Here is a 14,655-nt window from a genome sequence, read left to right as displayed (position 1 = left end):
AGGATGTAATGCTACACACTTTTTAAAGTTGCAGCTCCATGACTTAAATATTAATGGCGCCTTCTTCAGAGCTCTCCGTGTCACACTCGGTGAGCTGCTAGTGTTTTGAGAGTTGGTTTAGATTCTCAGAGGATTTAGTTTTTGCAGTTGTTCAGGTAGTCTGTGGTTGTATACTCACTACATTGCTGCAAGGTTTTGGGATCGTTTAGGGTTAGCTCTCACCCACCTGTCTGTCTTCCTTACCTGTGTACAACTCTGCAAATGTTATGCCCCTGAGAGGTGCTGGATACTGATTCTAACATTCTCTGTTCTCTTTTTTTGCCATTTCGACACAGTGTGGTAATCATAATCATGTCTATCCAGAAACCTCTCTGAACATCTGGGGGCTGTTTCCCAAATTTTCATTCTGACTGGCTGTCCCATCTATTTAGAGTCCCCTGTGATGTCATTCAGGTTTCGGGTGTCTAGTCTAAATCCTTCTCTCGCTCAGCATGGCTCAAAATGGAGTCATTTTTCATCTTCTGCAGGCCCCAGTACCCTTCTTTATTGAAGAAAGCTGGCCTTCAGGGACATGCAGGCCAGTCTTTTTTACTCTACCCAATGAATCTGCCTGTGTCTCTATCGTGTTGTCTCTCTACTTCTTTTTACTAATACACAGAAGACCTGACAATGTTTATGGGTTGTTTTTTTTATTTCCTGAAAAGCCAATTGTGCCATTTGTTTACTCTCATGCTGTCTTACCTCGTTTTGCCCTTTTTATTGCTGCTTCCCTTTTGACCCACTCCCAGAAAAGCTATTTTTTTTTTGTCAGAAGTGTAACAGTGGGCTTTGGCTGGGAGTCAGACAAGGATTTTGGTGCAGGTGTGAATCTGCATTGTCTCTAAAGCTACCAGCTAACATTACCGGTACAGCAGCTGAGTGCAAGGATGGACCCCTCTGGGCTCAAGCCTTCCACACCAGTGAGTTATATGCCTGGCGGCTCGTGTGGATAGCCGTGTCTGAGTGTATAAACCATATCGTGCCTCACCAACTGGATTACGCTGGATTACAACTCAGCACATTCACCTCTCTGGCCATAGCCAACAGCAAGCCCGCGAGGACTCGACAAACCTGCACAGGGTTCCCGGCAGTCTCCTCGGGGAGAAAAGAAAAACGTTGTTTTTGCGGCTCGCAGCCCACCTCTTTGTATTCAGATGTCTCACCTATTGATTTCCTTCCACAGATGACAGATGTCACTGTCTCTCTGTGTCAAAGATCCATTAAACCCCAAAAGCTGCAATGGAGCTTTTTAGATGAACAATACCAGGCTATCTCTCTCTGTCTCTCTCCCTTCCCTATTTTGGCTATACCCTAATTTCACGTATGCACGTGAATACACAGAAAGCTGCAGGTCCCATTGGACATGCATGCCTCACCAAGCCTGCCCACCAGTTCTGCTCTTCTGCTACTTTATTGTGTGGTAGTGATGACAGTGCAGGACAGCTCTGGAGCAAAAGCTACCTGCAGAATTTAATTAGGTGGTTCTCATAGTGCCTGCTGCTTGGGAGATGTGGGCCAGGGGAGCTAGGACTGAGGATGGCAGACAGGAGGAGACGCAACTATTGATTCCTGGCAGTAGGAGAGAGAGACTTTGAAGGAAGCGGAGCTCAAATCGATGCTGAATTTTGCGTCTAATGAGACACCTGCATTCCTTTTGGCCAGTAAAAGGGCATCATGGCTCCAAGTAACAGTTTCTCCATCTAATTTTTTTTTTTACTCATAAATTCACTCTCTGTAGTTCAACAAATAATTAAGATCGATCCATCTGCACATCGAAGCTCTTTTATTAGTGCCACTGGAGTTTCAACAAAAGCAACTTTTCTTTCAGCACTTCCATGAGTTCTAAGGAACAACGTCACCATGTTCTTTACAGTTTTTGAACACTGTGACCTTGAAGCTTTTGCTTAAATATATAAAATTCTTTTAAAACCTAATCTGGCCAGTTGGTCCATAAACTGAGTACATTTATAATATAAACTGAAGTGGGATTGAATCAATTTATTTTTTATCACTCAATTAACGAGTGATACCGGTACCGGTCCGAGGCCCGGAGGTTGGGGACTGCTGCTGTAAACTGTCCACTTGTTACAGCTTCTCAAACCTGAAAAGTCTCTTCATTATTATCCACATTTATTTTTGTAACAGTAACATATGTAATATATTCCCTCATTACTAGCAGTTGTTGAACAACGTCTTATTCTTTAAATAACAGTAGAGGTGGTCATTTCATAAACTCTCCAACTTTGTGTGTTGTCTCTTAGGTAGAGCAATCCTAGGCCCTCCACGGCTTTACCAGGAGCTACAAGAGCTACAACATGACCTTTCTGTTGTGGAAGAGGTCACTCTGCTCGTGGGTACATTGGAAGGGACATATCAGGTACTTGTCTCTTTATGCGACTTTTGCTGTTCCCGGAGTGTCTCACAGGGAAGTGTGTATCCCAGAACATTTGTAGTACAGCAAAATTAGCTGAAAGACAAGGCACTGGACATTGGCTTTGTCAGTCCAGCTGACTCTACGGGCCAAACCACAAAAGTCACAGTGTGTCGTTTGTCATATGGCTGCAAAGGCTAAATCTCTCAGAGTTTGCTTAGAGAACTTAATTGTCAACTATAGAAAAAGAAGAAAAAAATTTGCACTGACCTTGAGGCATGCTGTTCTCCTCTCAGAAACCGCTTTCAGCATCACAAATTATTCATAAATGCGTTATCTCAAGGCATGGAATGGAAATGGTTGAAGTATGGAATGTGTTCTGTAAACTGACAATACCTTCTAAGCCTTGAGAACACACTGAAGATTCACAGAGGTAGCAAAGACAACAATGAAGTATGCTCAGTTAAATTAAATCTCTGAACTCAGTGTAAACTCAGTGATCACATTTGGATAGTGAAAAGACCGTTTGGGGAGTCTGTTTCTGTTCCTGTAAAAGATATTGCAAAAGGCTTCAAGATGTTTTAAGTATGAACAATGAGATGTATAATATGCTTCTCGGATCACTGGTTTCAAATTCGTCTAATTATCAATAGTAGCACAACTGTGAGAATGAGATGCACCTCTCATATATTAAAGGAGTGTCAGATTTGTTATGTTGCAAAAGAAGCTGTCAGTACCCCTCCTGCAGAGTTTAAATCAGGGCACAGTAGTGCAGCACTGTCACATTAACAGTGCCATACACTGCATACAGTAACACCTCCGGGGAGGTATACTCCAGCAATCACCAAAGAACCTCTCAGGCTAATGGTGGCACCTTTGCCTCCCTGCACTTAATGAGCATAATGTCCTCAGGAAGAGTGATATTCGCCTTGCACTAAATGACATTCACTTTCCACAGAGTTCTAATATTGTCCGCTGAACAAATAGACAGAATATCTCTGCACAGCTCATTGACTTCAGAAAATTGATTTGATTCTGTTTGACTTGAGGGTCTATGTTTTACTGTAAAATGGATACTGGTACTGAAGTCAATTCAGAATTTCGCTTGATAAGATAAAAATGCTTGTTCAATATGTTATTTGAAGCACATTGCCTCAAATCACCTACTGCAGTTTTTTTTTCTCAAATGGATGTGTGGCAGTTTCTCAGTTTGTGTGCAACAGTATCAAGTACATCTATAGTATACACCTGTGCTCGGTGCACTTGGGTCTGTGCTAGATGACCTAGTGTACGCTAGAACTGAGAAACAATTTTTAACTGTGTGTTTTTCTGTCAAAGAACCTCAACACCACTGTGGCCCAGGACTGGTGTCTGGCTCTGCAGAGGCTTATCCGCATCAAAGAAGAACAGATCCAGAGTGCTAACAAATGTCGCTTACGCCTGCAGGTGCCTGGCAGGCCAGACAAGTGAGTAGTATTTCACATACAGATGTGGATCCAAGTAAAATGTACTGTTTAAGTGTATATGACATGAAGAGTAAAAACAAAACAAAACACCATTAACAGTAGTTCAAAAGTGTTTTTTGGTAAATGGTTTAAATGTTCAAATGATGAAATTACCAAACACTGACACAACCTGGCAGTCACATAAACCACTAAACGATAACACCCAGTGATGAGCGTTTTATAACCAATGAGTATATTAATTAGTTATTATATTACTGTGCATGTTCTATCACCGTGGAGAATTAGGCTTATGCTCGGCTAGAATCCATGCTCCCTATGCTTTGCAACATTTCTACTTTTCCATGCCAAGCAGCCGCCGAGGCTGATAGATGAAGCCCATGCGCAACGCAAAAAAACTGCAGTTCCTCAATTGGACACTTGAGCTTGAGTCATTTAAAAATTCCAACATTTTAGTAGAAATAAACATGTTTAAAATCTAATTGAAAAGATGTTTTTGGTCTTTATGATTTACTTATTTTTTTATATAACTGGCATACAACATATATTTCAACCATTTAAATTATATAAAGGCTTAAAGTTGTGACTTATTTGGTTTTTGGCACTTGGTGAGTGCTATTTTGTCTCTGTTGTGAGAGTGAGAAAAGTGGTGCTTAAAAACACAAAAATCTACAACCACAATTTAAAAAAAATGTTGGAACGTTGTGTAACTTGCAAATCAATACAGAATGTAATAAGTTACAGATATTGTGTTTTAAACTGACAAAAATCTAAAAGATAAAAAATGGCAGAAAAATTCAAAAAACGTTCCAGAAACATCTGGAAACTGAGGAGACCAGTTGCTTGATTTGTGGGAGAATAATGTTGTCCCCTTATTGTCGGATATAGGATTCTAGCTGCTCCTTGGTTTTCTTTGCTCTTTGTTTTTTTTCTGTTCCGTGTTATCAAATGTTTTTATTTGTCAAAGTCTGGACTGCAGAAAGGTCAGTTCAGGACTCAGACTCTTTCATTCCTAAGCCTTGTTGTTGTAATAGGTGTAGTATGCGGGACAGTATTGTCTTACTGAAATATTCAAGGTTGGTCTAAAAACTCTATATATACACCTTTCTGTATTAATGGTGCCATTTCCGTATGCACAAGTCCATACAGTCAGGATTTGTTATTTTGCTCTGATAACAAGCTGGGTGGTCTTTCTTCTCTTTAGTCTGAAGAACATGGCTTACATTTTTTCAAAAAAAGAATTTACAGTTTTCCGTTTTCCACTTTGCCTCTTTCAATTTAAACGAGTCTTGGCTCAGAGAAGACAGCAGCGTTTCTGGATCACGGTCACATATGGCTTCTTCTTTGCATGGTATAGCTTTACCTTACATGTGTGGATGGCATTGCAATCTGTGTTTACAGACGCTGATTTCTGGAAATGAGTCCATGCAGTGATTGACACGACAAAGTCAAGTCTATTTTAATGCAGTGCTGTCCAAGGGCCCAAAGGTTATGAGCATCCAATACTGAGTTTTGACCTTGTCCCTTGCACACAGAGATTTCTCCAGTCACTCTCCATTTTGTGTTGATATTATGTATTATTATGATGATAAGAAATTCAAAGTCTTTGCACTGGGAAATTTTATCCTGACAGGGCAGTTTTTTGCAGAATGGTAAACCTCTTTGAGGCTCTTTTTTTATACCCAGTCACATTGCTGACCTGTTGCCAATTAGCTTAATTAGTTGCAAAATGTTCCTCCAGCTGTTTCTTTTTAGTACCATTTACTTTTCCAGCCTTTTGCTCACAACTTTTTAGAGTTGTGTTACAGCCATTCCATTCCATTACTAGCATAAGCTGATTACTGCTCTAGGGCTTTTCTAATGGCTGTCCACAAACCGGTCGCTGATTTCACAGTGGGTACATCCATCTTTTATATACAGTCAGTTACAGTTCCAGCTGGCAAAAGCTGTGGCTGGAAGCTTTCTGTTTTTGGGTACATTTGTGCATATGTTGATACATCTCACAACATTTCTTAAGTGCCTTGAGGAAACATTTACAGCTTTGGCACAAAAATTCACTTGGACTCATTTGATTAGATTTTAGAATTCAGAGGTTAATCTCCTGTTTCAAGAACACAGCATCTCAGGAACACTTGAATTCATTTATATTTGCAGCAAATGGTCACGAGTAAATGTTGAAACAAATGTTTTTGGCATTTATTTTTTTTTAACATTGACTTTTTATTTATGGTATTTTTTTAAATGCCTAAATTCATATATTTTTATATTTGTTAATGTGACCGAGGCAGAAAATACTGGAAGAAAAATAGGAATGGGTAAAAGCAACAGGAATTGTGGTGACATACATGCTCTTAGAACCGTGGGCCAACAGGCACCTTGACCTTTTGCAAATCAGAGGTGGGAACAGTTTGTTCTGTCGTGACTGCGTAATTACCCAACTCAAATAATTCATTTTATTCAGTGCTTGGATTGAATAATGAATTGTCTCCACAAAATTTTCTTTTTCGAGCGTATAATGAGAAACGTTTTTTGCTTTGGCCTTTACTTAACTCTCGGCCCCTAATGTGTAATTTTGATGAATTGCCCGGTAATATCTTTCTACATTTACGGTGTGTTTATAGTGTCTTGAAATGCAAGATATTCGGTCCTATAATTGGATTTCCTAATATAAATGTTGTAGTCTTATAGTTCTTTTATTTAGTTTTATTAAGTCACAGAAAATTTGTAAAATGCAATACTATGAACTTTCAGGCATGTTTTCTTCAATAGTCCAAAAACAAAAAAACATTTGATTTTTTTTATTGTCTTAGGTTAAAATACAAAGCTGCATACAATGCACAGAAGGTTACCTTGCACAGAAGTGCTAGTGTTACATGTTGAGGTGCATCCTGGTGGGTGGATTGACTAATGAATGACTGAACACCTACTTAGAGACCAACAAAGACGGCAAGGAGAGAGCATACGAGTAGCTTAGAGTGCTGGAACAAGAACTGGAAAATAGCAAATAATGGCAGATTATAATGGATTCCATTTCGTGGCTTCTGCTGGGAATAGGATAAGAAAGAGGCAAGGGAAGACAAAAAGAGAAAGATTGCGATAAAGAAGCCAGAGCCCTGCTGAGACATACTAAGCAGGGGGAGGAGAGGAAGAAAGAAAGAGTGAGAGTGATGAGCGACCTCCCCCATGAAAGATTTGGCTTGGTGCCGGCAGGGCAGCGGCAGTCAGAAGAGTGGGCCTAATGCTTCAGAGCCAGAGAGAATCTAACTGTGCCAAACCAAGCTAAAATGACAGCTTGAGCAGCGGAGCTGTGCAGATCACTTCTCCCACATCTCCTAGCTTCCTCATCGGCTGTCACACCAGGCCTGCAGGGCCAATCTGCTTACTCAGATGTTTGGTGGAGCCAGATGCCACGCTTACAAGAGAGTCCCCGAATTCCCCTTTAAGGGGTACCCTATTTGCTGAGTTCCTGTGATAATGTCATTAGCAACTGAACTGACAAGGAGATTCCCCACCCCGACATATGTCCAAGCTGTATATTTGTACTTAAAAATTCAATACTGTAGAGCAAGACTCGTGTTGAAATCATACTTGGAGTTTTTGTGGTGACGTAAAAGATAACAATGTCAGCTGAAAGAGAGAACTCTCCTGTAGGGAAAAAGAGCCAATTCTGGTTGTGTGATAGCAATCTAATTGAGGCTGGGCCTCAGTGCTGGGTGGCTGGACCGGCAGTGAGCCTCGGGGCTGGGGTGACAGGTGGCACAGCGGGTACCCGAGCCATTCTGACACTACCCAGGGTGCAATAGCAGCAGATTGTAGGGGAGAGCAGTGGACAGACTGGCTCTATTTCTCTCAAACACACATGCGCACACACACGCGCACACATTGTTTTTTTCCTGACTGTCCTTTTTTGTTTTGTGACTAATATGGTTCACAATTTCTGGTTCACAGTCTGTGTTTCTTAGAAATGCACGCACACACACGCACACTCACACACACACACACACAGCTCCTTCCTAACTGTCTTTTTTCCATTTTGTGACTAGTATGATTCATAAGCATCACACTGCTTCCAGCACCTGTATGTTACATGTATTCACATATACTTCCCACTGACAAATGCAACTGCAAAAAGAGCAAGCATGTATTTCACACGATGAGGCACACACATTATGGGGCAGAAACATAGATACACACTCTCGCACGCAGAGCTAAGCCTTTGCTCTGCTGGTGAGAGAGTGGGACCGCAGCAGGGACCCCCTGTACTGAGTTGGTCCCCTCCTGTCTGGCCGCAAGCGACTCTCTGCAGTCAGGCACCACATCACAGCCTCCACACTGCAAACAGACGAGTACGTGGAGAGAATCCCGACTGCTGCCTCAAAGGCACCAGCCTACGTGTGACAGCAGTTCATTAACATCCTCTTTTACTGCGTCTGCAGGAGCAACCACAGGCATAGATTCATGGACCATACTGGCAAGCGATAGATACAGAGTTCAAATTTCATAGTTTAACCAAATGTGTTTGTTGCTTCATCCACTTACACCACCAGAACAGCATACACAAAAGAGCAGTAGCAGAGAAACATTTTTTTCTTCCTTTTTTTATTTAACGGAAGCTTTTATGTGCCGAATGCCTGCAAGGCAGGTGGCAGTACTTCAGCTCGCAGTCAGATGACTGATTTCTAGTGCATTCTGACTGAAAGTCTTATCTTTGCATCTGGACAACAGAGGTTTTTCTTTGATTGTTCCACGTGTCTAACAAGAAACATACAGAAGGCATGACTTGATATTAGTACCGGAAGCCCTAGTTTCAGGAAAAGGTTTCTTACTTGGACTACTTTTTTAGCTTTAGATTAAAGTTATTCATGCTTTGTCCAACTCTCAGATGTTGTCTGTCACACAAATAAAAGGGGACTAAAATAGAATTGAACTTTACATTACTCTTTTAGTAGAAATTGATAATTAACGACAAGCAAATCTGCCGCTTGAACAGGCAGCAAACTAACTGAATTGTTTGCAGGGAAGGGCAGCGGAGTAACTAAATAACAGGATGACTCTTTTAATTAAGCACAGCTGGACTGAAGAGAAGGGATCTTGTGTCGGCACTTCTGTGATTTAGTTACCATTTAGTTATCTGGAACAATGAGACATATATATACTGAGGTTGGCAGGTGAGGCAAATCATCAGGCTGATGAGTAAAAGCACACAACGGAGTGAGGATCCTGGCCACCGGCCTAAGTACTGGAAAGCATCCAGGGCAGCGGGAGACACTTGTCCCAAATTTCTGAAGATGGCAGTGTTAGTATAACATCTGTAACATACATGTGAATACATACTTATGTGAAAGGCACTCCACCTTTGCACCTACCTGCGCTGTTCTTCTATTTATAGCCACTTTTATCCAGGGACAGGTTGCTCTTTTGTTTCTTTTTCTCCCTTCTTATTCCCACATGTACAGTACCCACATTCGCACAAGTATGTGGCAAAGAATAACCACCGTTCTCTACTATGTGCTAGTTATCGTTTGTAGTGGGGCTGGAGCTGAGGGGCACCTAAGACACGTTTTCCATGGTCAGCTTTAAGTGGAAACATTTTACTCACTGCTCGAGCAGTCAGGGCTGCTGGAGGAGTATGCTCTCATTAACTGAAGAGGTATCTTATATTATCTGAACCTGTTTCCACAAGAACATATTCATAAATAGCTTTTTGTTATGTATTGATTTTTTTTTTTGTATAAATGCTTCTAACCTTTACACCATGAATTTTAATTACTAGATACCACTCAATTTAGATGTCAAATGTTGCTCTAAACCTTTATTTATATCTCCAGCGCCTGACAGTAACATCAATGAGATAGTGGACGGCCCACTCAGCTGTCTGTTCTCCCCTTCATAGTTATAAAGATATGATTCTTGTGAGTTAACATTAACTTTTCATAATGCAAAGAAAAATAACTTGTACTAACAACAACTCTGCCAAGCTCACAGAAATCTTTAAATGAATAATTCCATATAGCTAGAGAAAGTGGGGGAAAAAACCCACTTCACATCAAACACTGCTTATTTTAAATGTAGCCTTAAGCTGTGGAATAAATCATATAATAAGGTCACCTCACCCTGTTAACTACTTTAACTGTAAACACCGAGGCAACCAATTAAGATGAAATTAAATTAATTTTAACCATGTCCTCTAAGTATAATTCTTTTGTGTAGCAGAGAGATTTCCACTACAAGGATTGCAGGCTGACTTGAGACTTGTATTAATACCGACAAGCAGATATTTACTTGCGATCAACAGTATCGCAGATAAAACCACAGTGTATGCTGTCCGTGTCTGTTTTTATTGTGTCATCTGCAGGAGGGCTGTGCTGGTACTGGATTCACAAACATTTAAGTATCACGACTGCTGCTGTGGCGGTTTGAGCATTCATTCAGATTTTAGGCGCTCTGGAAGTTGCAACCTGCATCACCAAAAGCCAAACATGATTTTGCACATTATCATGAAACGCCTCTATAAATCAGATTCGATCCTGACGCACTTTAAGTGTATCTCTCCTGAAGTTCCATCAAGTCATACCAGAACTACATCTGAATGCTTCCCTTAGTTATCTCACTTTTTGCAGAACAAACTTTCTCTTTGATTCTCTGGAGGACGGGGTGAACTGAAGGATGGGTGCATGACAGGCTGCCACTCAGCACTCAATCCTACATCTGTCCCGTCCTTGTGCATTAGTATCACACGTGTGCTTCGGCACTGACCTGCTCCCATAAATCCATTGGGCGAGCGCCTCTCTCCGCTCCCTTGCCCCGCTTTGCCCTCTCTCTGTTTCCCTCCCCTTCCCTTTTCTCTCTTTACCTCTCAGCCTTTCTCATCTCGCCTCTGCCAGCATGCCCGAGTCTAGTTCTCCATTCTGGCAATGCACCACACCTGCACTGCGGCTGTCAATCAGAGGGCAGGAGGGAGGAATGGAGACTGCGCTCAGTTTAGCATGTTTGATGCCGTGTGGGCATGAAGTGTTACCTAAGGAATGTAGCCAAGAGAGTAGTTGTATTCTCATCACACCCTGTCTACCCTTCTGTCTTGGGCAAATTGCCTTTCCTATATTTAAGCAGCAAATTGTATGAATTACACCTCTTTGTGAAAGGTCCACTTTTTCAACATGTCAAGGAAGTTTGAGATCTTAGTTACTTTATTCTGTTCCTGTCTTCAATCTCTCTCTCTCACTATACGTGTGTGTCTCTCTCTGACGTTTTCATCCTTCCTCTATGAAATGAAAATTAATTTGTGGCGGGCAGTGGCAGGTATGACAGAAGCATAATATCCGACTACGCACTGCTCTCCACTCAATTGCCTTCTAATGATTCCTGAGTGTGAAATTGTCTTTCTTATGTGTGCCTGAGACCCTAGCCCCTCCCCACCCCTTTTTCTGCATTCCCTTGCACTTTTTTTTTCCTTTCATTGCCTCAGAATCACTGCAGAATAGCTGTACAGGTGACTGAAGGTAAAGCATTATTTTGGAAAGTTGCTTAGCGCTCTAAAAAGATGTCCCATCCTTGGCTAGACAATTTACTTGCACTTCCAATAAAGCCAGACACCACACCACCGTCTGTCTGTAGTTAGACACTGACTAACAATGAGTCATTGTTAACTCGGGGCAGTCTTTGCCAGTCTTGTTTTAGACTGCTAGGAATTTAGAGGTTATTGTATTTGACTGAAAAGAGAGTGAAAAATCAACACATGCATGACTAGTGGTCTCAAGCTGACAAAAAGCCTGACAAAAGGGGATGCTTGAAGAGACTAAGTGTTTAGACAGGCGTCTATTACCTGAGTTTTGTGTTTCTAGCACTTTACACAACCTTTAAGTAATGGCATTCAAACAGAAAATCTACTTTAAAACATTTTGCTCTGGGAGAGACCTTGCATTTCACGACCCATTTTGATACCTGGTTTGGTAATCACTTGGAGTGTTTTCTATTGGGTGGGAAAACCCGCTTAAAGCTTTTACATAAGACACGCTCAGTGTCACAGGCATAGGTCTTGTTTCAGCACCAGGAAGGAACACATTAAGCTGAGAATCTTGGGGTGTCGAGACCTGTCGAGATTTCCTGCGTTCAGGTGAATTTTAATGCACCAAATTGGTTTTTTTTTTTTTTTTATGTAACAACATTCAGGCACTAGCTAACAGTTTAATATAGACTGCAGTATAATGCAGTTAGACTATTGCTTTCAAACAATTACCCTCAACTTTTATCATTTACTGTTTACTGCTGAGTCAGCACACATGTGTTTGTGTGATCCCAGACGTTAGTGAAAGGTAAAATTTCTATCTGATATAGCACAATGGTGCTCAAGCGCATGGCAACCATGCATAGTATATAAAGCATTTGAGTGCTTTAAGCTCAAGCAGCCAGGAAGGCTCAGCCCATAACAATTTGACTGACGTTTATTTGTTCACCGCACATGTTTTTTTGTTTGCAACCCAGGACTACAGAGAAAAAGAAATTGACCAGAGGGGATAAAGGAGACACAACACCAGCTGGCTTTAAGGCTATTGACAGTGTTAACAGCTGGCAAATTTAGGGTGGTTGGCTGTGCGTTAGGGAGGAGTCAGTGCAAGTAAAATATTTTGTCTTCACATGTTTTCACTGCAGTTTGCATTGATAAAATTCAGATTGTTCTGAATTCAAATTGTAGTAACTCCTTTGTGCTATTTATCACGAATAATTTTCTGTTTTCTGTTGCTCACTTGTCAGTTTGTTTCCTAAATCTGAAAATATGCACATATTCAGAAAATATGGGAGAATGTTGAACATTTTCAGTTGTTGGTTACTGTCTGCACTGTTGTTTTAATTGTTTTGTTTTTTACTTTTTTGAATTTTTATCCAATTTAAAAGTTAGCATTTTTTCCCCTTTCATATCATACATATTTTAAACTCATGTAATTTTAAAAGGACTTTACGAAATAACCTTTCTAATTCTACGTGCTGCCTACCTTGAAGAAACAACCTGTAAATACATGTAGATACTGATAACCAATATTACCATAAAGCATTGGAGGCAAAATGCAAATTTGTATAAAGGCCATAAGCAAACTATATTAATGGGATATAAGGATGTAGGTCATTTTTCAGCTTTGTTTAACTTCAAGTTATGAGTTCATAATGGAACTACACATAAACAGAGTAGCTAGTGTTGTTCAGGGCATTTGTTTCCTCTGGTAAATTATTCCCTTTCCATTTATTCAACTTTTGAGCACCTTCATTAATTAATGACTAAGTTTGTCTTATGGTTTGCCAGCATATTGTGTATTTTGAGGATAAAGAAATGCCCAAATCACTCATTCCCTGTCTGCACTCCTTGTAAGAAATCTACTAATATCTTTGTCACATTAAGGCTAGAAAAGAGTTAAAAGAAACTTTTCTTGTCACTCTAATAGCAGAATCATTTTCTGCTAAGTATGGTATTCATAAACTTGTCTTCCTTTTAGATTGAGAGATTAAAATCTTGTTTTTTTTAAAAGAAAAACTAAGAAAGCTGTTACATGCTGACTGAAATTATATTAATTTAAAATGAACATGTATTTCCAAATTTCTCAGTATGTCAAGTATAATAATCCTTCGTTCTACCAGTCATTTTGTTCCTCTATTCCTTTCACACCTATACTATCTGGTCTCCCACTGTTTCTGAGTTTCTTTCAAAAGAGCCTGTGCTGGTTGTGCCATTGAAGCCCATGCATTAGTGGCATTTTGAACACTGGAGGCTACCTATAAGCGATTTAGTGGGACCACGCTGTGTGATCATCACAAGCCAAACTGAATGTTGACGTACAGGCTGAAATTATAAAGCCCCAGCTTACTGGACTGAACTGCTGTAAAGCTACAAGCAGGCAAGCAGCTGTTATGACATAAAAAATCTTGTTGTATTAAACTTAAAGTCCCATGAAATGAAAAATTTCTTTTGGTGCTCTGTTGGTGCTGTTTCTCTGAGCGTATTGTTCTGCTTTCTGCTTTTATATAGAACATCTCGAGAATATGTCAAAAATGTGCTTTTGCTGTCTTTCGTGTGCCTTAAAGGTATCAGCCTTGTAGTGCATACAATGTATTAATAAAGATAAATAAAAAGAGGTAAATCTAAAACAAGTTCACCAGATTGTCACTTTAATTATGTGTTAAAGCAGACTTTTTGATTAGTTTAGTTCACAATTTAAACACATTTTAAACCCCTTTTTTTGGCATTTCTCAGCCAGTTATAAACTAATGCATGGCCGCAGTTTGTTTTGTTTGGTTAAAGTCATTACTGCTTGGTAGCGCACAGAAAGGAGTGATTACATGCAACAGTTAGAGTGTGATTCCTCTGCTTTTAGAGCTCCATTGGTTGAATCCTCCCTGCTGTTTTGTTTTGGGGATCAAGAACGCCTTTGCATTTATATGTTTATTTAGTTGTTTTACTGCACCAGTAACACTGATGCAATTTTCAGCTCAGTGAAATGAGACCTGTTAAGCATGCTGTTTTTTCCCCTGTTTTCCTCATTCTGGTTTAAGCTTCATGCTTTCACATTAATGTGAATTTGAATTTGTAGCCTTCTGTTTTGATGTCACAGTGATGTCAGGTCTACTTTGTTGTATACCACTTAAAATGATCCCAACAACACAGACATTCTTTTATCTTTTTATCCAAGTCAGGGTTGCAGTGGGGCATGGAACATATCTACGCCTCCACAGCTTAAATAGGGTGTATGCCACAGATCTAACAGAGAAACAGACAATCATTCACTCCTACTGTCA

General features: G+C 40.3%; 1 protein-coding gene across 3 annotated transcripts in view; it reads left to right on the top strand.

Moving 5' to 3' along the window:
- Positions 1-14,655, top strand: part of arhgef10la (Rho guanine nucleotide exchange factor (GEF) 10-like a) — a 114,931-nt gene that overhangs the window by 44,951 nt on the left and 55,325 nt on the right. For all 3 annotated transcript variants that reach the window (XM_026167151.2, XM_026167152.2, XM_026167150.2), the window contains 2 exons: positions 2,301-2,416; positions 3,749-3,876. In XM_026167151.2, the coding sequence (XP_026022936.2) occupies positions 2,301-2,416; positions 3,749-3,876 (244 nt within the window). The remainder of the gene's footprint in view (positions 1-2,300; positions 2,417-3,748; positions 3,877-14,655) is intronic.

Source organism: Astatotilapia calliptera, chromosome 5 (assembly GCF_964374335.1).
Source record: "Astatotilapia calliptera chromosome 5, fAstCal68.1, whole genome shotgun sequence".
Taxonomy (NCBI): Eukaryota; Metazoa; Chordata; class Actinopteri; order Cichliformes; family Cichlidae; genus Astatotilapia; species Astatotilapia calliptera.
Note: the sequence above shows the minus strand (reverse complement) of the source record. Positions and strands in the feature narration are given on the sequence as shown.